The 23,330-nt window shown below is 45.9% G+C and overlaps 2 protein-coding genes across 2 annotated transcripts in view; one reads left to right on the top strand and one right to left on the bottom strand.

The window, feature by feature from the left end:
* med24 (mediator complex subunit 24) overlaps positions 1-23,330 on the top strand; it is a 590,098-nt gene that overhangs the window by 392,200 nt on the left and 174,568 nt on the right. The gene's annotated exons all lie outside the window — the stretch shown is intronic.
* The window catches only part of rapgefl1 (Rap guanine nucleotide exchange factor (GEF)-like 1), a 129,195-nt gene that overhangs the window by 13,542 nt on the left and 92,323 nt on the right, over positions 1-23,330 (bottom strand). The window contains exons 6-12 of the mRNA XM_070863980.1: positions 21,907-21,943; positions 19,212-19,290; positions 17,167-17,340; positions 13,929-14,026; positions 8,424-8,546; positions 5,728-5,906; positions 1,313-1,403 (exon numbers count right to left, since the gene is read on the bottom strand). Coding sequence (XP_070720081.1) covers positions 1,313-1,403; positions 5,728-5,906; positions 8,424-8,546; positions 13,929-14,026; positions 17,167-17,340; positions 19,212-19,290; positions 21,907-21,943 — 781 coding nt within the window. The remainder of the gene's footprint in view (positions 1-1,312; positions 1,404-5,727; positions 5,907-8,423; positions 8,547-13,928; positions 14,027-17,166; positions 17,341-19,211; positions 19,291-21,906; positions 21,944-23,330) is intronic.

The raw sequence follows: 23,330 nt of genomic DNA, 5'->3' as shown, positions 1-23,330 counted from the left end.
ACTACACTTCAAAAGTACTTCATTGGCTGTAAAGCGCTTTGAAATGTCGGATGGTCGTGAAAGGCGCTATATAAATGTAAGTCTTTCTTTCTTTCCATCTGAAACTTCCTTGTTTATATTTCATCTGAACCAATATAGTCATTGTTTTTACAAACTTTGCTCTCTTGCTACACTCCAAATATGCTGCCCTGCACTATCTTCCTCCACCCCACATCCTTGCCGTTTGGAAATCATTGTCCCTTCACCCACGCTCTTTGCCAGGCTCTTTGCGCTATCTTCACAATTGACACTGCTTCCTGTTCGCGGAGAGAAACATTTATGTACCATTCTCCCACCTGCACATTCAGATGGAGGAGCCAGTCTAAGTAGGCCACTGAGCCCCACAGAGAGGAAATGTATGGGGCCATGCTTGCCATGTTTACATGCCAAAACCAGCCTCCCTTATCCTGAAGACAGGATTGTAGAGCCACCTTTTCATCAAGCCTGGACATGCTTACACGATGGATTGCAGCCAGCAGGCAACTGTCTGTCGGCAGCAGCACGTCAATCGTTTAACAGCATCTTTCTACTGCCCTTCTCGCCACAATCTACAACTATTAACACTGCTGCGACTACAACATCGCCCCACATTTACATAGCGCCCTTAAAATGGCAAAATGGGCCAAGGTGGTTCACAGTTGGGGGGGGGAGGGTAAAGTGAATTTACGTGAAGTGTAGTCAAAGAGAATGGTTTAAAGAGGATTTTGAAGTTAAGAAGATATGTAGCAAAGTGGATAGTTTTAGGGAGAGAGAAGTGTGGGAGTGAAATGGCTGAACTGATTATAGAGGGGCGGGGATTGCACAGAAGAGCAAATTTAGGAGAGTGGAGGGTGCACAATGGGGACATATGACTGGAGAAGGTTGTGAAAGTAGGGTAGGCAAGGCCATTTGAGGGACTCGAAGGCAAAGGTTTTGAAATTGAGGCCACCAGGAATCGGGGTGATAGGTGAGCTGGATAAGAGGTGGGGGTACAGAGCTCAAGATGAGTTGAAGTTTGTGTCGGTTTGGCTGAGCTGCTGGCAGTGTATTGCCTCAGAGACAGAAGATTGTGGGTGAAAGGGCCAGGAGATGGGAGGGTAACAGTACAGGCCGGAAAGAAATTTTAAAAAGCCCTTTCTGTTCGTGATAATGAATCTCGATACCAGAAAACCAAAGATGATCAGAAAACTTAATAGGTTAATTAGTAATATGTTCATAATAATTGTGACAATGAGCATAAACAGCGCAGTACATATAATTCAGGCATGCTTTCATTGTCCTGGGAACCACTTACCTCCCAGGTCAAACAGAGGCGGCTCACTGCTGCGTTGCACAGACCCATGATGATGGCAAAGAACGAGAACAGGTTCTGCTTCTCTTTACAGCTGGAAGAGAAAAATGACATTGGGAGCGACATGGATAAACAGGTGAAACACTGCTGTGTAATAGGGAGGGGCACTCACAACTCAACAACAGCGTTTTCTCACGGGTTTGAGTCCAATAACATCATAGAAACATAGAAACATAGAAACATAGAAAATAGGTGCAGGAGTGGGCCATTCGGCCCTTCGAGCCTGCACCACCATTCAATGAGTTCATGGCTGAACATGCAACTTCAGTACCCCATTCCTGCTTTCTCGCCATCCCCCTAATAGTAAGGACTACATCTAACTCCTTTTTGAATATATTTAGTGAATTGGCCTCAACAACATTCTGTGGTAGAGAATTCCACAGGTTCACCACTCTCTGGGTGAAGAAGTTTCTCCTCATCTCGGTCCTAAATGGCTTACCCCTTATCCTTAGACCGTGACCCTTGGTTCTGGACTTCCTCAACATTGGAAACATTCTTCCTGCATCTAACCTGTCTGAACCCGTCAGAATTTTAGACGTTTCTATGAGGTCCCCTCTCATTCTTCTGAACTCCAGTGAATACAAGCCCAGTAGATCCAATCTTTCTTGATATGTCAGTCCCGCCATTCCGGGAATCAGTCTGGTGAACCTTCGCTGCACTCCCTCAATAGCAAGAATGTCCTTCCTCAAGTTAGGAGACCAAAACTGTACACAATACTCCAGGTGTGGCCTCACCAAGGCCCTGTACAACTGTAGCAACACCTCCCTGCCCCTGTACTCAAATCCCCTTGCTATGAAGGCCAACATGCCATTTGCTTTCTTAACCGCCTGCTGCACCTGCATGCCAACCTTCAATGACTGATGTACCATGACACCCAGGTCTTGTTCCACCTCCCCTTTTCCTAATCTGTCACCATTCAGATAATAGTCTGTCTCTCTGTTTTTATCACCAAAGTGGATAACCTCACATTTATCCACATTATACTTCATCTGCCATGCATTTGCCCACTCACCTAACCTATCCAAGTCGCTCTGCAGCCTCATAGCATCCTCCTCACAGCTCACACTGCCACCCAACTTAGTGTCATCCGCAAATTTGGAGATACTACGTTTAATCCCCTCGTCTAAATCATTAATGTACAGTGTAAACAGCTGAGGCCCCAGCACAGAACATCAACTTGCATTCATTCATAGCACCTTGACCTATAGAATGCCCCAAGCTGCTCCACACACAGGCGTATGGGAAAGAGTTGCCAAGCCAGGAAAGGATGACCAAAAACTTAGTTGAAAAGCTGGGGTTTTCTGGACGTTCTGAAAGGAGATGCAGAAAGCCAGAAGAGATTAAGGAGGTAAAAGTCTTAAGCCAAAGATTAGGGGCCTGGGATGCAATAATTGGGAATCAAAGATCCAAACATTCTTGACTATATTCAACAAAGCATCAACTTATATTCATACAGCACCTTTAACGCAGTAAATGTTCTCGGGCACCTCACAGAGGAGAAACGGGCATCAAGATGAGTAGTTCGGAGAGAAAATTGAAAGCATGGCCAAAAAAGTAGATTTTGAAGAAGCTTTCAAAGGTAAGGAGGGAAGGAACAAGGCATAGGAGTTGAGGGAGGGAGCTTTAGAGATTAGGGTCTGGATTGGCTGAGATTTGTGCCATTGATGGTGGAGCAGAGGGAGCAGGTGATGCACAGGAGCCAGAATCAACAGGTTCAAAGTCCGAGATAAACGTAAAAAATCCCACCGCACTATTTCGAAGAAGAGCAAGGGAGTTATCCCCGGTGTCCTGGGCAATATTTATCCCGCCACCAATATCACTAAAACAGATTATCTGGTCATTATCACATTGCTGTTTGTGGGACCTTGCTGTGCACAAACTGGCTGCCACGTTTCCTACGTTACAACAATGACTGCACTCCAAAAGTACTTCATTGGCTGCAAGACACTTTGGGATGTCCTGAGGTTGGGAAAGGCACCATATAAATGCAAATCTTTCTTTCAACTGCAAAAATAAACTGAAGCAGATCTCAGAAGCTGTCTTGCAGCATCTAGGAGATTTAAATCTCTCAACAATTAAAGAGTTTGGATGGCAGAGACGCAGATTAGGAGAGTGCATGTGAGTCCGGGAGTAACTGTCCTACTCGACACTCCTGGCAGGGTGCCTCACCCGCACAGCAGGCATTCAGGCGGGCCCTACCTAGGATTTTACGAGCAGCATGGTAAGTGGTCAGAAAACTGTGGGCAGCACTTCAATCTGCGATCTCGAACGGCAAGGCTCACTGCTAAATCGGAAAGGTACCCTTTAAAATGAGTTTACATGTGTAAAGGTGCATGTGAATATATCTGAAACAAAGACTTGCATTTATATATCGCCTTTCATGGCCAACGGATGTCTCAAAGCGCTTTACAGCCAATAAAGTACTTCTGAAGTGTAGTCACAGTTGTAATGTGGGAAATGCGGCAAACAAATTGCACAGCAAGCTCCACAAACAGCACTGTGATAATGACCACATAATCTGTTTTTTTGTTATGTTGATTGAGGGATAAATATTGGCCAGGAAACCAGGGATAACTCCCCTGCTCTTCTTGAAATACTGCCATGGGATCTTTTACGTCCACTTGAGAGAGCAGTCGGGGCCTCGGTTTAATGGCTCCTCCAAAAGACGGCACCTCCGACAGTGCAGCACTCCATCAGCACTGCACTGGAGTGCCAGCTTTGGACTTGAACTCACAACCTTCTGACTCAGAGGCGAGTGTGCTACCCATTGTGCCACAGCTGACCTCGATAAAAAGCGATTGTTTTTTTTTTACTGTGCTAATCTAATATATTAATGATTATTGTTAGTGTATTTCTCAGAGGGTCTGCACAGCCTGCCAGTATTATGTGGCGATGACACCCTGTTGAGTTTATCGTCCCGTGCAGAACTAACGCTGTTTACAGCTTCATGTTCATGCTCGCTGCTGTGGTTATGAAAGTTGTGACGGAACATGTAATTACTGTGTGGTAGTAATTAGCTAGTGAAGTTTTACTGATGGCATGGGTTCAATGCGATACACTAGGTTTTCCAATGTTGATGTTTAGGTTAGCTGAACAGCTGGTGAAGGATCAATGAAAGAATCAGGTCAATGAGTTACAGCTTCAAAACAAACTAGGCCTGTGTGTCAGTGACTGCACGCCATGGTTGTGTGATTCACTCGCTGGGTGGAGGCAGTGAGCCCAGGACCTGAGGCACAGGCCCCCATTCAATTCTGGGAATGGCAGATGCTGTGGCCGCCCTGAGATGGAAGCCTCTGATTATCTGGTGCGATGTGCATGGTACGTCTAGACTGACTGAAGAAAGTAGTGACTGATTAATGCAAGGCTGAATGGAATGCTTCTGCTGCCTTATCGTAAACAACAGCCTTTATCTCCACCACTCCAGCTCATTCACCTGACAGGGGCGATTTATATCACCTCTAGTAAACGGCACGATTTTTATTTTTCCTTTCCCTCCTCTCCGGACTTGTGCTGGAAAGCCATCCTGTACCTCACCCATTCTTGATCGATAAGCCCAGCCAGTCAGTGTGGGCAGACTCTTTGACCGTGGGTGCCATCACAGCTGAGCTTGATGTCTTTGCTCCACGCTGGCAGACTGTCAGGTTACGGTCAATGGGTAGCAATCTGGAGCGGGAACCTTGGCTGTTTTGTTTTCCTTTTTCTAGCCCGGGGCACTGGAGTCAGTTGTAGGGGGGGGCACTGCTATTGCGGCAGCTGAGGTTAGTTAAAAAGACTTGCAATTGTGTAGCGCCTGCCATGTCCGCAGGACATCCCCCTAAGCATTTTATAGTCAATAAATTACTTTTGAAGTGTCGTCATTGTTGCAATGTAGCCATTTGCGGCAGCCAATTTATTCACAGCCAAGAGCCCACAGACAGCAAAGATCTCAATAAGCAATGAATCCCTTTCTGGTTTTATTTTAGGGATGAATGTTGCCCAGAACACTGGAGGAACTCCAAGCTGTTCTTCAAAAGAGGGCCATGAAAGTCTTTTACGCTCACCTGAAGGGGTGGTGGGGACCTCGAAAGAAAGATGGTGCCTCCGACAATAAGCCACACCTCCTTGGCCTAGACTATGAGCACAGGCTTGTAGCAGGACTCGAACCCACAATCGTTTGACTCAGAAACGAGAGAGCATTGCCAGTGAGCCAAGCTGACACTAACTCAGCGCAGACAGGAGATGAAAGCTGACAGACTTCTGGTCTGGATGGCATGGTGCTAAAACCATGTTGTTACAATTCTTATTGCATCCCACCAGCTTTCCTGGTGCCCGCCCTCGCAGAAACTAACCACGCCCTTTAAAGCCAGGCGAGCACTTACAGAGCAGCGATGTGGATGAATGTTTTGAGAAGCTGCACTCGTTTGCCCAGGCGTTCACACATCAGGATCTCGGTAGCAACCCAGTGCTGTACCTCACTACATCGCTGCAGCACCAGCTCCAGGTTTGCTGTTCGCCTCCGAATGCTCTCGTTCCGGAAGACATAATGGATCAGCTCCAGCTGTAAGGTAATCAGATCGCATGTTAACACAGAGCATACAATTACTAAAGGGTAGAAATTCGGTCGTCTGCCGCCGACTTAGCGCCCCGGAGGAGCGGCAATGGCGGCGGGAAGCACTTGCGCCCAGGCAGCCAGCTTCCAGCACCCCACCGGGACATTCGGTGCCAGTATCGACGGGGCGAGGAGCATTACCGCCCGGAAGTGGCGAGCGGTGTGCAAAGCCCCCGGTTGTGACACCAGCTCGAGTTTTGGATCACGCCCGACCCGTAGCGCTCCCTAGCGCCCCCTGGTGGGAACGCCTGTGGAAGCGGGCGGTCTGAGCTGTAGCGGCTGCAGCGAGGGAAGTAATGCCGTCTTCAGGTAAGTGTGATTGGTTTTTGTGATTTATGTTGTGGTGGCGGGAGTCATGTATTGGGAATGTTTTTGGTGGGTTTTTTTCAGATCCCCCCCCCCCGCCCAGGCCTCTGTTATGGCTCTCCGAGGCCGGCTCTTTAGCTCGGGATTTCCCCTTGCTCAGCCGGCCTAGCGCCCTGGAACGCCTCCCTTAGCACCCCACTCCAAATTCCGGGCCCAGCTGATGAATTTTGTGGCGGCAGACACAAACCATTTGCCGGTGCAGAATTTACCGCTTCACCCGGGACACCGCCCCAACTGAGGCACGAGCAAATATCCCCCCACAGACTTTACAGGACAGAAACAGGCCATTCGGCCCAACTGGTCCATGCCAGTATTTATGCTCCACACGAACCTCCTCCCACCTCTCTTCATCTCACCCGATTAGCATAACCTCGATTCCTTTCTCCCTCCTGTGTTTGTCTAGCTTTTCCTTAAAGGCATCTGTGCTATTCGCCTCAACCCCTCCCTGTGGCAGCGAGTTCCACATTCTCACCACTCTCTGGGTAAAGAGGTTTCTCTTGAATTCCCTATTGGATTGATTAGTGACAATCTTATAATTGTGTCCCCTAGTTTTAGACGCAGAATGCACAGCAGCCTAGACAGTGAAATTCATTTAAATACTAGGTTACATTCAGACTGCAAAAATATAATGTTATGAAAACATCACACATCCTCCGTTCTCCAATGGTATGTGCATCAAACATTAATTAAAGAAACTCTATCATAAAAGGGAAGGAATGTCTCAGACTGTACTCTCTGTGCAAACTCCTTCGCCCATCACTTCAACAACAACCTTAACCAATGTTCCCTGTCATTTATTTTGATGGGTCCTTTAACTGGCTGCGCGGCCCATTCAATTTTTCACACGTGCGTGGTGAGCGGGATCTCCAGACCGTTGTGCGGCCACGCAGGAGCATTGCCTTCAACGTAGTTAAACATCCGAGGCGCTTCACATTCAAACAAAATTTGACACTGAGCCACACAAGGAGATATTAGGACAGGCGAAGAGGTAGATTTTAAGGAGTGTCTTACAGAAGGAAGGAGAGGTTTAGGGAGAGAATCCCAGAGCTTAGGGCACAGGCAGCTGAAGGCACGGCCACCAATGGTTGAGCGATTAAAGTCAGGGATGCTCAAAAGGCCAGAATTAGAGGAACGCAGATATCGCTGAGGGTTTTGAGGCTGAAGGAGATTAGAGATGGGGGGGGGCGACGTCATGGAGGGATTTGAAAACAAGGATGGGAATTTTTTAATTGAGGCATCGTTTAACCGGGAGGATAATAGATCCGCGAGCACAAGGGTGATGGGTGAGCGGGAATTTGGTGAGACAGGCAGCCGAGTTTTGGATAAGCTCAAGTCTAAAAGTAATCGTGAGATACGGAGGCTTTAATTAAGTATCCTCACTTACAGGTTATTTGCAGCATCATGGAGACTCAACTATAACTTGTATTTATATATAGGGCTATTAACGTAATAAAATGTCCCAAGGTGCTTTGCAGGAGCGTTATTCGACACAATTTAACGCCAAGCCACATAAGGAGATATTAGGACAGGTGACCAAAAACACTTCAGGCTCCTGGAATTCTCTCACTTGTGCCCCATCTTTAGTTTTCTTAGCTGTGTAACGAAGTGGTTTACACTTCACAGCGATGTGTAAACATGGACTCAGGCAGCCATCTGACTCCCCATCAAGTCAACTCGATGAGGAACTCTCAGCTACTGAGGGTCTCCAAACCCCAACTGCAGACCGCTTCTTGCAGTGTAAACACAGTCTGCTCACCTGCAGCAAACTCGTAGCGAGGGGCTCCATTGATAGCAATGGTTCTCAGCACCTTCACTAGCCGCTGACATTCCTGGACTTGTGGGGCTTATTGTGTGACCTATAGCACTGGGGCAGCTAATGAGGGAATCAGCGGCATCAAAGAGGCCAAAACTACCCAACCAACAACACAAGATGCTTCCAGGCACTGTGTTTTTATTGGTTTGAATGAGAGATACATGTCGGAGTATTTTTACATAGAAAGTACTTGTGCCAGCCTTTCCGATGCCCCTTCAAGCAGTACATAATCACTAATATTATAAGGAGACGTTTGAAAACATGCAGGAAGGCCCTGGGCTACACACCTCATGCACGCAATTTAAGAGCTCCCAGTCAAACGCCGTGATCTGATTGGCCATTTCCACCATGTTCATTTCGTTGACTTCGGGCCCTTCATGGGAGAGGCGTTCAATGGCCGGAGGTGGAATCTGCGAATCAACACGGGGCAAGAGAAACAGCAGTCAGCAATCACATAGCATGCTATTCAACGTTACATTGGCAGCCAGTTTAAGAGAGGATAATGGTACCGGTTTAATTTTGAATGCCATCATTTTAGCTTCTGAAATTATAATGGAAAATTATGGCTGATAAAAATCAATACGTACGACCATTGCTGGAACTTACGTTTTTTTTGCCGTTTATTGATTTCGCGCTATTATTCTAATGTGCGCTATTCTATGGGATGGAACATGTATTTATTCAGCACCTCAGAACATCCCAAAATGTTTTACAACCAAATGATTATCTTTGAAGTGTAGTCACCGTGATTATGTAGGTAAACGCAACGGGCAATTTGAGCAGCAAAAATGCTCGTAAATAGCAAATTATTGAATCATCAGATAATCTATTTTTAACGGTGTTGGTTGAGGGAGAAAATTTGGCCAGGACACCAGGAGAACTCCCTGCTCTTCTTCGAATGGTGCCGTGGGATCTTTTTCATCCATCTGAATTGGCAGACAGGACATCGATTTCATATCTCGTCTGATAGGTGCTGCACTCCCTCAGTACTGCACTGAAGTGTCAGCCTAGGTTACGTTCCCTAGTCTTGCAGCAGGGCATGAATCTACAACCTTTTGATTCAGACTAATTGACCCAAGATGCCACTTGGTGAAAAAGATTATTTTTGTCTCTCTGTCCCTTCTACAGTGTCAGCTGTGGCTCAGTGGGTAGCACTCTCATCTCTGGGTCAGAAGGTTGTGGGTTCAAGTCCCACTCCAGAGACTTGAGCACATAAAAAAATCTAGCCTGACAATCCAGTGCAGTGCTGAGGGAGTGCTGCACTGTCAGAGATGCTGTCTTTTGAATGAGACGTCTGCTCTCTCAAGTGGACGTAAAAGAACCCATGGCACTATTTCGAAGAAGAGCAGGGGAGTTATCCTGGCCAATATTTATCCCTCAATCAACACAACATAAAACAGATTATCTGGTCATTATCAGATTGCTGTTTGTGGGAGCTTGCTGTGCGCAAATTGGCTTCCGCATTTCCTACATTACAACTCCAAAAGCACTTCATTGGCTGTAAAGCGCTTGAGACGTCTGGTGGTTGTGAAAGGTGCTATATAAATGCAAGTCTTTCTTTTTCTACCCGGTGACTATTGTGCATTAAAACAAAGTCAATAAATTATGAATGTAATTCTCATGGTTGCAACATTGCATTCGTAACTCTGCTTTCATCAGTGCTGCAGTAACGACAAGTCTCTCCTGATGGAGCCATTTGAGAACAAGCTCAATGGTGCCCCCTGTTGTCGGGTGATGTTACTGCAGCAAACACAGCTATTAACAGAACAGCTTCAATCCTTGAAATCTGAAAAACAATTTGATGTTTTTTTTTAAAAAGTGTAATTGCTGCAACTAAATAATTCAACGGCTTACAGTAGTCTCATTTTTCACTCATCCAAGTGAATTAATTTTTAAAAACTCCTTCAGATTTGATATTAATTGGCCAACTTTTGCTTCCGATTTAAGGAGTTGTGGGGCAATTTTGAGAGACCGTGTGGAACCTCGCGGTAGCGGAGATGGGGGTCACAACACTGTAGCCCCAGTTTTTGTCCTGCACTTGGCACTGGTGAAGCTCCAGGCTTGAAGCACAGCCTTGAAAAACAAACGCCCTCCCCCATCCTGAGCTGTTTACTGTGTTTAGTTGTTGTTTGACAAGAATATTTTTAGAGATAAAAAAAAATGCAAGTACCTGTATGTAATAGAGGAATATAATACAGAAAATGCTGGAAATACACAGCATGTCCATCAGTATCTGAAACCCCTACCATCTCCCTCTTACAGTGTCTACCATTTTTTAAATAGATGAATCCAGCTTACTGGCTTCAACATCCCTTCCTGGCAACCCGTTCGAGCTGATGATTATCCTCTGCATCTAATTGTTCACAACCTTGGACTTGTGCCCCCTGTTCCTGCTGCGTTGGTGTATTTGAAAGTTCTGTTCTGGATTTACTTTCTCTGTCCCAGTAAGTATCTTGTATCCCTCTCACAGATCCTCAGAAAAAGCACCCGTGAAAATTATTTAAAATATTAGAATCATACAGTACAGGAGGAGGATATTCGGCCCATCGGGCTGGAGCTAGCTCTTTGAAAGAGCAATCCCAGTTAGTTTCACGCCCTTGGCCATTCCCCATAGCCCTATAAATTTTTCCATTTCAAGTATTTATCCAATTCCCTTCTGAAAGTTATTATTGAATCTGCTTTCACCACCCTTTCAGGCACTGCATTCCAGATCATAACACTCGCTGCATAAAAAATATTCTCATCTTCCCCCTGATTCTTTTGCCAATTACCTTAAATCTGTGAACTCTGGTTCCCGACCCTCCTGCCCCCGGATATCGTTTCTCCCTATCTGCTCTATCAATATCTTCATCATTTTGAACAGCTCGATTAAGTCTGCCTTTAACCTTCTCTGCTACAAGGAGAACAATCTCGGTTTCTCTAGTTTCTCCACATTGCTGAAGTCCCTCACCCCTGCTACCATTCCAGTAAATCTCCTCTGCACCCTCTCCAGGGCCTGGACATCCTTCCTAAAGTGTGGTGCACAGAATTGGACACAGTACTCCAGAGGGGGCGAACCAATGATTTATAAAAATTTAGCATAGCTTAGGCTAAGTTAAAAATGGTGCTGCAATTTGTTTCACAAGTATTGCTGATACAGAACGAAAAAAATATTAACAATAGAAAGGAGATGCATTTTAAAATACAGGGTAACAATATATTGGTAAATGGTATAAATTTACAAATATGCTTTTGCAAATTAGATTATTTCTTTAGCTGGAGAGAAGCGTGTTACATAACCATGTATCTGTATCTGGCAAAGACTGCCACACAGTGTGCTGTGATTGACAGCTCTGGGCACAGCCCTGGGATCTGTAGGATCCTTTTAGCATTGTTCTCTCTGAAAACTGAGGTTAGGGAAGAATAAGATAATTAGAGAAGCAGTGATAGGCTGATGGGGTGATTAAATATGTCTCATTATGTCAATTAGTTCTGTGGCTTGGGATAGCCTGTTAATAATTAAGGTTTCTAGAAAGAGTTCACTGTACATATGTTAATTGGGTAAATAGCGTACACATAATTGGTTCACTTTGATGTATGGTGTCTTAGTCTTCGTGAGAATGTGCAAGTCACATCAGTTTTTGCTTTGATAAAATCAGGGAGTAAGACAATTTGTTTAAACGTTGGTCGCCTATTTCACCAGTATGGATGTGGCCATCTATTACAGTGGGATTTTTCAAGCTCAAATCAGGTTTGAAGCAATTTTTTCCAGCTTTCGCTGTATTGGTCCTGAAGGTACAAAGCTGCCTAAGAGCCTGCCACACTCCAGTATTCCATTCCATTGGCCATTCTTCACTCTAGAGGCAGAGAGGATGTTTCCTCCTGTGAGGGAATCTAGAACTAGGGGGCATAGTTTCAAAACAACGGGTCTCCCATTTAAGATGGAGATGAGGAGGAATTTATTCTCTCAAAGGGTCATGAATCTTTGGAATTCTCTGTCCCAGAGAGCTGTGGAGGCTGGGTCATTGAATATATTCAAAGTGGAGATAGACAGATTTTTGAGCTACAGGGGAGTCAACGGTTATGGGGAACAGGCAGGAAAGTGGAGCTGAGCCCAAGATCAGATCAGCCATGATCTTATTGAAGAGCGGAGCAGGCTTGAGGGGCCAAATGGCCTACTCCTGCTCCTATTTCTTATGTTCTTATGTGATTCTCAACAGTGAGTGTCCGCGGTAGACCTCTCAAAGCCAAGGCTGATCCTGTCCTCAACATACAACAACTTGTATTTATATAGTGCCTTTAACATAGTGAAATGTACCAAGGCGTTTCACAGGGGTATTATGAGATAAAAAAATTTGGCACTGAGCCGCATAAGTAGAAATTAGCGCAGGTGACCAAAAGCTTGGTCAAAGAGGTAGGTTTTAAGGTGCGCCTTGAAGGAGGAAAGAGAGGTAGAGAGGTTTAGGCAGGGAGTTCCAGAGCTTTGATCCCAGGCAACTGAAGGCAGGGCCACCAATGGTTGAGCGATTATAATCAGGGATGCTCAAGATACCTTCACTTTCCCAGCAGAAGAGACTACATAATGATCAGGAGCAAAAACAGCTTGCATTTATATAGCGCCTTTTACATTGTAAACCGCCCCAAGGCGCTCCACAGGAGCGTAAAAGAACCCTTGATTGTTTTTTCCCTTCCCACCCAATATTTATCCCTCAATCAACGTCACTAAAAACAGATGATCTGGTCATTATCACATTGCTGTTTGTGGGAGCTTGCTGTGCGTAAATTGACTGCCGCGTTGCCTACATTGTAATAGTAATTACACTTCAAAAAAGTACTTGATTGGCTGTAAAGCGCGGTGGGACGTCCGGTGGTCGTGAATGCAAGGCTCGCTCTTTTATTACTGCCTGGGTTGAAATTAGCTAACTCAGCATTGACAAAAGATTATGTCATCAGTCCTGGGTTTACACACTTCTGCTTTATGTGCACAAATTGTCCAGATCCGAGTTAACTGTCAGGAAGTGAAACATACGAACACAATGAAAGGCGTTCTCTGAAACAGGCCCACGACTTCCTGTTAAATAAATCCTGTGCTTTTTCTTCAAGGAACTGTATTACTACTCAAATGCTGGTCGTTCTAACAAGGACTGTAACTTTGCTTAGTTTTGGGTAATCATGTTGTACTTTGCCTTGGCACAGTTCATTATGGACAGATATCGTTTGGCACAGGTGGGATGGTTTTACATAGGCTGGTACATGCTGGTGCAGTTTGAGGCTGGCTGCCATTATTTGGTGTATGCTGGCAGATTGGTGCAGTCCTAATTGCTTTTAACTTCAGTTATAGAAATAAACTTACTTTCCAATTTCTCTGGCAGAAAGACCTTGCTTCCCCGGGCTTAACCTATCTCCTCCTCCTCCTCCAACACCAATACCAACTTACATTTATATAGCACCTTTAATGTTGTAAGGCACTTCACGGGAGCGTTATCAAACAAAATTTGACACCGAGCCGCGTAAGGAGATATTAGGACAGGTGATCAAAAGCTTGGTGGGTTTTATGGAGTATCTTAAAGGAGGAGAAGTGGGCAGAGAGGTGAAGAAGTTTAGGGAGAGAATGCCAGAGCTTAGGGCCTACACAGCTGAAGGCACGGCCACCAATGATGGAGTGATGAAAATTGGGGACGCAGAAGAGAATTGGAGGAGTGCAGAGATCTCAGAAGGTTGTAGGTTTTGAAGAGATAGGGAGGTGCGAGCCCATGGAGGGATTTGAAAACAAGGATGAGAATTTTAAACGTGCTGGGAAGTTTCTGCCTCACCAATGATTCTACGGACTCCTTCGTGCAGGCGAACAGATGAGTGTTAACGCCCAAGGTCGTAAACACGGAATCTTCGTCCAACCGAAACAGCGTTTTTTCTGCAAAATGAAAGCAAAAAGTTTGAACGACATGTCAGAAAAACGGGCTCAGTGTTACTAGGGCAACAAAGAATGAGAAGATGGAGGTGCTTCAGAGGCATTTACCAGCCCCGCCTGAAGGTTTCGGCCTCAGTGAGGGGATAATTTGGACACCTTTAAGATTTCCGCTTGGACAACTGTTGTCCGTTTTGATTTCCACCTTCCTGGTAATCCAGTCTCCCTTTCAGAAATACTACTCCTTCCGCCAAAAACAACCCACTATCTCTGCTGCAGTTACTGCACGCCCACTGCAACCTGGCCATTTATTCTGTGAGTTTAAAGTAATTTTAACTCAGCGACTTGAGCCTCTTGTGGCTCGTTATTTTATGGGCCTGACTGCAGCCAGCACACCAGAAGCAGTCGCACATGTGCAGCTCCAGTGGGTTTTTTTGTTTCTTGTTGCTAGATTTCCCAAAATGAGGAATATATAGACGGATAAAAAAAAATCTTGTTTATTTCTAGTTTAATTTACTAATTGTGTGAATTGTAGAATTTATTCAGGTATGAGCCACTTGTTCGAACCGTACAGGGTATTGGTGAGGCCACACCTGGAGTACTACGCACAGTTTTGGTCTCCGTATTTAAGGAAGGATATACTTGCGTTGTAGGCTGTTCAGAGAAGGTTCACTAGGTTGATTCCGGAGATGAGGGAGTTGAGTAGGTTGGGCCTCTATTCATTGGAGTTCAGAAGAATGAGAGGTGATCTTATCGAAACATATAAAATAAAGAGGGGACTTGACAAGGTGGATGCAGAGAGGATATTTCCACTCATAGGGGAAACTAAAACTAGGGGACATAGTCTCAGAATAAGGGGCTGTCCATTTAAAACTGAGATGAGGAGGAATTTCTTCTCTCAGAGGGTTGTAAATCTGTGGAATTCTCTGTCCTAGAGAGCTGTGAAGGCTGGGACATTGATAGACAAAGATAGACAGATTTTTGAGCGATGAGGGAATAAAGAGTTATGGGGAGCGGGCAGGGAAGTGGAGCTGAGTCCATGATCAGATCAGCCACGATCTTATTAAATGGCGGAGCAGGCTCGAGGGGCCAAATGGCCTATTCCTGCTCTATTTCTTATGTTCTTATGAAACGGGATTGTGATCTGCCTCAGTATTTCTGATCAGACATTTCTCCGACCAGCTCCAGTGTCGACAGCCCCGACAAGTGATAAAATAAGTTAGTGGTTTTTACATTGACAATGGGGGGTGAAAGGCAGAGGGTCGAGAAGGCGAGGTAATGGTGAGGGGATAGCAAGCTCGGCCTTTAAACCCCTGTAGATTGTCGGAGAAAGGGAAGATTGAGGAAGGGAATGAGTTCCAGAAGTTTAAGATTCCAGGGAAGTACAGATTAGTGCAGGACAGAGAGGATGCTAATTACTGAGTGCTTAAAAATGGTTTTCTGCCGAGCTAGGATGTTTGGGGGCTCTCGACTGCAGAGCTACACAAGCCACTGTGAACGTTATTTTTTAAATTTTCCCGTTATTTTTAAAATTTGTGCAGCTTCCAGTTCGTAGTCAGGAGTCACGCCATTATATTTTATTGTTCCCGCTACAGTCAGTGATCTCTTGTTCTCTCCTAAGTTCTAAATACACTGTCAAACATCTCCTCTTCCCCGCATTGAAATCAAGATTTGTTCATGCAAGGGACTCAACATATTGCAACTCCTCCAGTCTAAATCCACTGTTTCTTAATTTACCTGTCGTCAAGGTGTCAGCCTTGGCTCAATGGGTAGCACACCCGCCTCTGAGTCAGAAGGTTGCAGGTTCAAGACCCAAACCAGAAACTCGAGCACAAAAATCTAGGTTGACATTCCAGTGTTGTTTTGAGGGAAGTTAAGAAATCGGAGCAGGAGTTGGCATATACAGCCCCTCGAGCCTGCTCCGCCATTCAATATCACGGCTGATCTTCGACCTCAACTCCACTTTCCATCCCGATCCCCATATCTCTTGATTCCCTTTGAGTCCAAAAATCTATCAAATATACTCAACGACTGAGCATCCACAGCTCTCTGGGATGGAGAATTCCAAAGATTCACAACCCAGGGAGTGAAGAAATTTCTCCTCATCTCAGTCTGAAATTGCCCATCCCTTATCCTGAAACTATGACCCCATGGAGTGCTGCACTGTCGGAAGTGATGACTTTCAGATGAAATGTTAAACACCGAGGCTCCGCCTGCTTTCTACCGTGAACATAAAAAATCCCATGAAACTATTCGAAGAAGAGCAGGGGAGTTAGCTCTCAACCAAGATTACTAAATCAGATTATCTGGTCATTAATTCATTGCTGATTATGGGGTCTTGCTGCACACAAATTGGCCGCTGCGTTTCCTACAAGGTGCCCTGGCCAATATTTATCCCTCAATCAACATCACTAAAAAACAGATTATCTGGTCATTATCACATTGCCGTTTGTGGGAGCTTGCTGTGCACAAATTGGCTGCTGCATTCCCTACATTACAACAGTGACTACACTTCAAAAGTACTTTATTGGCTGTAAAGCGCTTTGGGGCATCCAGTGGTCGTGAAAGGTGCTATATAAATGCAAGGCTTACTTTCTTTATTACACTAGTAACTACACTTCAAAATACTTCGTTGGTTGTAAAGCACTTTGGAATACCCTGAGGTTGTGAACAATGCGATATAAAGTCTTTCTTTCTCTTCTCCTCTTTGTAAACTTGGTGGTGTCCTGCACTACCAGCCTTGGGCTATAGCTAAGCTTCTGAATACACTATGCCCAGACTGACATTGACAGGTTGACTCACATGTATCAGATATTTCAAGAGTCACGAGTATCTTATACTTCAAAGAGTTTTGTGTGTTGGGTTCTCCAATGGGTGTGAGCGGAGACGGTGTGACTCACTGACAGTATTTTACTGATTTGCAGAAAGCACCCGCGGTATTGTTCAGATACCAGAAGAGATGGAAGGATGGCATGGTATATTACTGTGAAAACTATCACTGCCCACTGAAAGCCAGGACACCAATTTCAGGCCGAGGCTCAGCACATGACAGCAGCACCAGTATTTACTGAGTATCGATCCCCAACATACAAGCCGCACCTACAAAGAGAAAGGGTCCCATGTATAACGCAGACCCAAAGACTTACCCCCCGATGATCTTATAGCGACCAGTCGCAGGTTTTTGTGCACCGGCTCCTTTGACTCTTCTTCAGAGTGCTGAAGTTTCTCAGCTACAGACAACACGATATCCTGCACCGACGCAGATAGTCTGCTCTTGATGGTCACGTAGGAATGATCAGCCGCGTAAACACGGCAGAAAACTGGGGCGGGGGGAAATGGAATGAAGAGCAGTGTTAGGGCAAGCCAAGTAGAACCTTGCACTTTAGCAAACCCAAAACATGGTCTGCACAGAACCAGAAACAATAGACGTTTTTTTTCCTTTCGGAACCGCGTACAGTTCAGTCTGTTATTTATTGGACATTCCCATTCCGTTTAGTTTTTACACTCAGTCACCTGTGCTGTAGCTGGCTAAATACTACATTCAGGTTGGCCAATGTCCTTGCACTCCCAGAATTGTATCTTCACTTTGCCAGGGTATTATATTATCCTATTGCTGGATTTGGACGGCCACAATTAATGAGCATAAAATTACGGATCTGTGAATTGGTCATGAACCCGAGTTACCAATAAGCACTCCCCTGGGCTGGGAGCATTAGAGAAAAAATGTTATACCACAGTCCTGCATGAGTATTCTAAACTTTGTGTCACATAATCACTCCCTCCTAGTTTACCTCCTCTTCTGTCTTATTAAGGTGTAGTTTTTAGCATGCCTGCTCATTTGGCTTTTCAATTACAGAATCATCGTGATGTCATCGTGTTCATGAGTAAATCTCATCTTTCCGATGAGACGAGACTCCTCAGTCTGTCCTCTCAGCTGGACGTAAAGGATCCTTTGGCACAATTTGAAAAACAGCAGAGGAGTTCCCCCAGTGTCCTGGCCAATATTTATTTGTTAACCAACATCAAGAAACAATTTATCTGGTCACTTATTTCATTGCGGTTTGTGGGAACTTGCTGTGTGCAAATTGGCTGCCGTGTTTCCTACATAACAACACTGACTATGCTTCAAAAGCACTGTAAAGTGCTTTGGGACATCCTGAGGTCATTAACGCAAATTTTTGGGCTAAACATTCAGTTGCTAGCACCACCCATCAGTGCTCGAGAGGGACGCTAACAGGCCGCTAAGATCTCAGCGACCGAGTGTCGTGCTGGCAGTGCCTCCCGCGACCTTCAGTGAAAGGCTACTGGCAGCGCTAACAGCTCACACTGCACACTCTAGTGCCACCCACTGGGTGGCGTCAGAGAGTGTGCAACGCTCGCAAACTTGACTGCTTTCGTCTGCTGTAGCGCCTGGTGCTACTTCCAGGGAAAGCAGGCGTCACGGAGAAGCTGCCAGGGTGATATGTCCGAGGGGGAGCAAGCGGTTTAGCTGCCTTGCCTTTCCTTTAACTTTTCTGGCACTCCAGCTGGCCTCCCCTTTAGGCGCTAGAAAGTCAGTTTCTTAGTGCCAGAACTTCAGCAGTGCTCCCACTATAGCTCTCCAGGAATCAGGGTTAGCGCCAAAAAGGGGCGTGGACCGCTTCCCTTAGTGCTCCACTCTCCTCTTGGTGTGCTAAAAGTGAATATCCTGGTTGGAGGCGGTAAACATCGCCCGACGCTAAAGTTAGCGACCAGGCAGTGTCACCGCCTCAAACTGGGCGATACTGAATTTTTAGCCCTTTCTTTTTTTAAAATGTATTGTTTTGTTTAGAAATTATTCAGCTTCATGTTGTGAATTTTCTGATGCCACGGCTCTTGACTGAATGGAGCCATATGTTTGGAAGCCCATTAAGTCAGACTCATTCCCCTTCTGATGCCGATTCATCGCCCAGTGGGCTGGCGACAACTGCTTTCAGATTCCTGACTCACTGTGTGAACCAGTCCTTCTTGGTCACAACTCAGTCAAACCAGTCCAACACGGCTGGCTCTGAGTTTGTGAGAGGGTGTACCCACTTTACATGGGTTGCTTCAGTTTGACTGGAAGCGTTTATCTGACTAACATGGGTTTGGTTCATTTTGGTGAGAGCATGTGCCTGGTTCGGCTCAATGCAGCTTCACGGCACAGTAACAATGAAGAACTATTGAAACTTACTCTCATCTGTGCCACGGAGAGGCTCCCTCTGCTGCAGACAGATATCGGTACGACTGAAGTGACGGAACAGGGGCTTAACCTGTGAAAGAGAGCGTGCCAGAGCGTAAACATCCGTTTGTTGTCCCCTAAATACCAAGGGGTAGAATTTCCACGGGGTTTTCCCAATCTCCCGCTGTAACTTTGACAGAAGTCCCGGAGAAACCGCGTAAGTGGCTATTCCCGCAGGAATTCTACCCCTCATACCTTTATTAAACTATTTTGGCAACAAGTCAGATTTAAAATACTGTAAACTGCTTCATATTTTCTGGACTTGTCATTAGGATTAACATTTTATTGAACAACGTGTCAAGAAAAGCCTAAAAGTACTTTGCAGAATACAGAGCTTATAGCAGGAAGGGCTGCCTGGTATCTCACAGGCTCCTTCCTCTGTTGGTGAGATCTTGCTCTCTAACCATTCTGAATCTTTGATTGGTTCCTGCTAACTGTAATGCTGTTATATAGATCTGAGTTGCCCAGAATTACCTGGACTGTGCTTATCTTAGGGCACTTTCTTGGGAGTCCCAAAGCAAGCGCTCTACTCGGAACTCCTTCACCGCAAACAAACCAAAGGTGGGCAGAGGAAACGTTACAAGCCTCCCTGATAAAGTGCAACATCCCCACCGACACCTGGGAGTCCCTGGCCGGGGACCGCCCTAAGTGGAGGAAGTGCATCCAGGAGGGTGCTGAGCACCTCGAGTCTCATTGCCGAGAGCGTGCAGAAATCAAGTGCAGGCAGCGGAAAAAGCATGCGGCAAACCAGTCCCACCCTCCCTTTCCCTCAATGACTATCTGTCCCACCTGTGACAGGGACTGTGGTTCTTGTATTGGACTGTTCAGCCACCTAATGACTCATTTTTAGAGTGGAAGCCAGCCTTCCGCGATTCCGAGGGACTGCCTATGATGATGATGACTTTCTTGATCCTTGCAGCAGATCCTGTCCCCAAGTTCTTTGTTCCTCTTTCCTTCAAACGCCTATCTAACCTATTCTGAAATGTTGACGTGGTCTCCTGCTTCACTCACCAATTCTAGCAATGCATCCCACAACCCCACAACCTCCTGTGTAAAAAAAAAGTTTTTCCTGCTCTCTGTCTTAAAACTCTTACATTTAATAGCACCATGATGTCAATAACTATCCACTCAAAATGCTTAAGATTGGAATGGAGAACCGTAATGACATCATGCATTGCAGATATGGTCTCCAAAGTTACAATTGATGTTCTGAGTCAATGCGGAGCATGCCAGGTAAGATGAAATAAACAGTGAAGAATTACATAGGATTACATGACATGGGATATATGGCACAGAAACAGGTCATTCGGCCCAACCAGTCCATGTCACCGTTTATGCTCCACTCGAGCCTCCTCCCATCTTTCCTCATCTAACTCTATCAGCATAACCCTCTATTCCCTTCTCCCTCATATGCTTGTCTAGCCTCCCCTTAAATGCATCTTATACTATTCACTTAAACCACTCCCTGTGGTAGCGAGTTCCACATTCTCACCACTCTTTGGGTAAAGAAGTATCTGCTGAATTCCCTATTGGTGACTATCTTATATTGATGGCCTCTAGTTATGCTCTTCCTCACAAGTGGAAACATTCTCTCCGTATCCACTCTATCAAAACCTTTCATCATTTTAAAGACCACTATTAGGTCTCACTCTCCACCTTCTTTTTCCCCCAAGAGAAAAGAGACCCAGCCTGTTCATCCTTTCCTGATGGGTATACCTTTGCATTTCTGGTATCAGCACAGGGTAGAGCGCAAAGGCTCGAAATAGTGCCGCTCTCCCAAACCTGGATTTTTATTAGATGTAAGGTAACAAATTGATTTTTTTTTAAATAATAAGCAATTGTAATTTAATTTATTATCCCTTCTCCTTCTAACTTTCTCTCTGCTCACATCACCGCCCTCATGATACTGATTGGGTTCAGTTCTACCAACCATGTTGAGCAGCAAGTTTTGACCAATCCAGCAAACCTGTCTCCATTCTGCCAGGTCAAAAAGCAGAACTCACTTTTTTTATAAGTTAAATTTGCATTATTTTGGACCAAGACATTAGTGTTGGGAAATGTACTGCTTCCCATCTCGGACACCCTATGTTCAGGTAGAGCATGGGTCAGATGCAGAGTAGAACTCCCGCTACATTAATTCAATCTCCGGGGAGCGCCTGTTGTGATGTTTCTATTGTCTCATGCCAGCTATCCTCATGGGTTCTCTGAATGAGATCGCCAGTTCAGTGCCAATTGGTCACATTGTTTTGTGCTGTGAGCCAATTGGGTTCACCTCTGACCCATGAAAAGCATGAGCAAATTTAATGTGTCTGATGTCATGATGTCAATAGCATCATGATATGCATAAGGTCAGTAGCTACCCAATTAAAAACCTCAGATTGAAATGGAGAGCTATAATGACAGCTATATGGTCTGGAAACTGGCCTGAGACTTCCCACATCTGTTTCACATAGGCCAGCAGACAGAGGAGGTCTTCACCCCATCAATCTAGGCTGGATTTCAACACCATCCCCAGAGATCAGAAACCCTCTGTGGGTTATCCCACTGCACCACTCAAGTCCTCTTTATAACCAATCCACCATCAATTAATTCATTAACTATTGTTTTAACACATATCAGGAATACGCAAAGTGAGGGGAGGGTTTACCTGTTTCTTTCTCAAGCAACTGCTTTCCTCGGGTGGCCTGCATTTAAGGTAAATAAATGGTGTTAATGCTGGAGCCTGTACCATACTGTGAGTCAACATTACAATACAGGCATTTAAGTGCACACCCACTCAGTGTTGTTAGCAACTAATAGAGTGCTAACGAGGTTTACCATTTTAACAACGATCCCAGAATAAGTCCATTAGTGCCAGAGGGTGGTTTACTTGCTGGAATGATTATTTGCAACAACTTTTTTGTGTCCTTCTGTGCATGCACGCCTTGGACTCCGCCCTTTTTGCGCATGCGTGCTCGATGTGGTCGCACATGCGCAATGCGATATACGAGCAAGGCGGACGTGCGGCTGAACCACGAATCGCGTGAGCTCATTGACACCGGAGCTGCTTCAAGGGCTTTTGGGTTATCTCCAGGACTTTTGCCTAGAATAGCGCTGTGATTATCTACATGAACATTTTCACAGCCTTCTGTGGAAGAGAAAAAATTGGAGGTGGGAGACAGAGAGGCTGGGGGGAGAGAGAGAGCGAGACTGGGGGAGAGAGAGAGAGCAAGACTGGGGGAGAGAGAGAGAGAGAGACTGGGGGCAGAGAGAGAGAGACTGGGGGCAGAGAGACTGGGGGACGAGAGAGAGACTGAGGAGAGAGAGAGACTGGGGAGAGAGAGAGACTGGGGAGAGAGAGAGAGTGGGGCAGAGAGAGACTGGGGAAGAGAGAGTGAGCGAGAGAGAGACTGGGACAGAGCGAGAGAGAGAGACTAGGTCAGAGAGAGAGACTGGGGCAGAGAGAGAGAGAGAGACTGGAACGAGGCAAAGAGCGAGCGAGAAAGAGACTGGGGCAGAGAGAGAGAGAGAGAGAGAGAGAGACTGGGGCAGAGAGAGATAGAGACTGGGGGAGAGAGACTGAGGGAGAGACTGAAGGAGAGAGAGTGGGGCAGAGAGAGAGGCTGGGAGGGAGAGAGAGAGTGTGGGGGGGGGGAAAGTGTGGGGGGGAAAGAGTGTGGGGGGGGGAGAGAGTGTGGGGGGAGAGAGTGTGGGGGGGGGGGAGAGTGACTGAGGGAGAGAGAGAGAGAGACTGGGGGAGAGAGAGAGAGAGACTGGGGGAGAGAGAGAGAAAGGCTGGGGGAAAAGAGAGACTGGGGGAAAGAGAGACTGGGGGGAGAGAGAGAGACTGGGAGACAGAGAGAGACTGGGGGGAGACAGAGAGAGAGGGGGAGAGAAAGAGCGACTGGGGGAGAGAGAGAAACTGGGAGAGAGAGAGAGACTGGGAAGAGAGAGAGTGGGGCAGAGAGAGAGAGACTGGGAGACAGAGAGAGAGAGAGAGAGACTGGGACGAGGCAGAGAGCGAGAGAGAGCGACTGGGGCAGAGAGAGAGAGACTGGGGCAGAGAGAGAGAGAGAGAGAGACTGGGAAGAG

Source organism: Pristiophorus japonicus, chromosome 21 (assembly GCF_044704955.1).
Source record: "Pristiophorus japonicus isolate sPriJap1 chromosome 21, sPriJap1.hap1, whole genome shotgun sequence".
NCBI lineage: Eukaryota > Metazoa > Chordata > Chondrichthyes > Pristiophoridae > Pristiophorus > Pristiophorus japonicus.
Note: the sequence above shows the minus strand (reverse complement) of the source record. Positions and strands in the feature narration are given on the sequence as shown.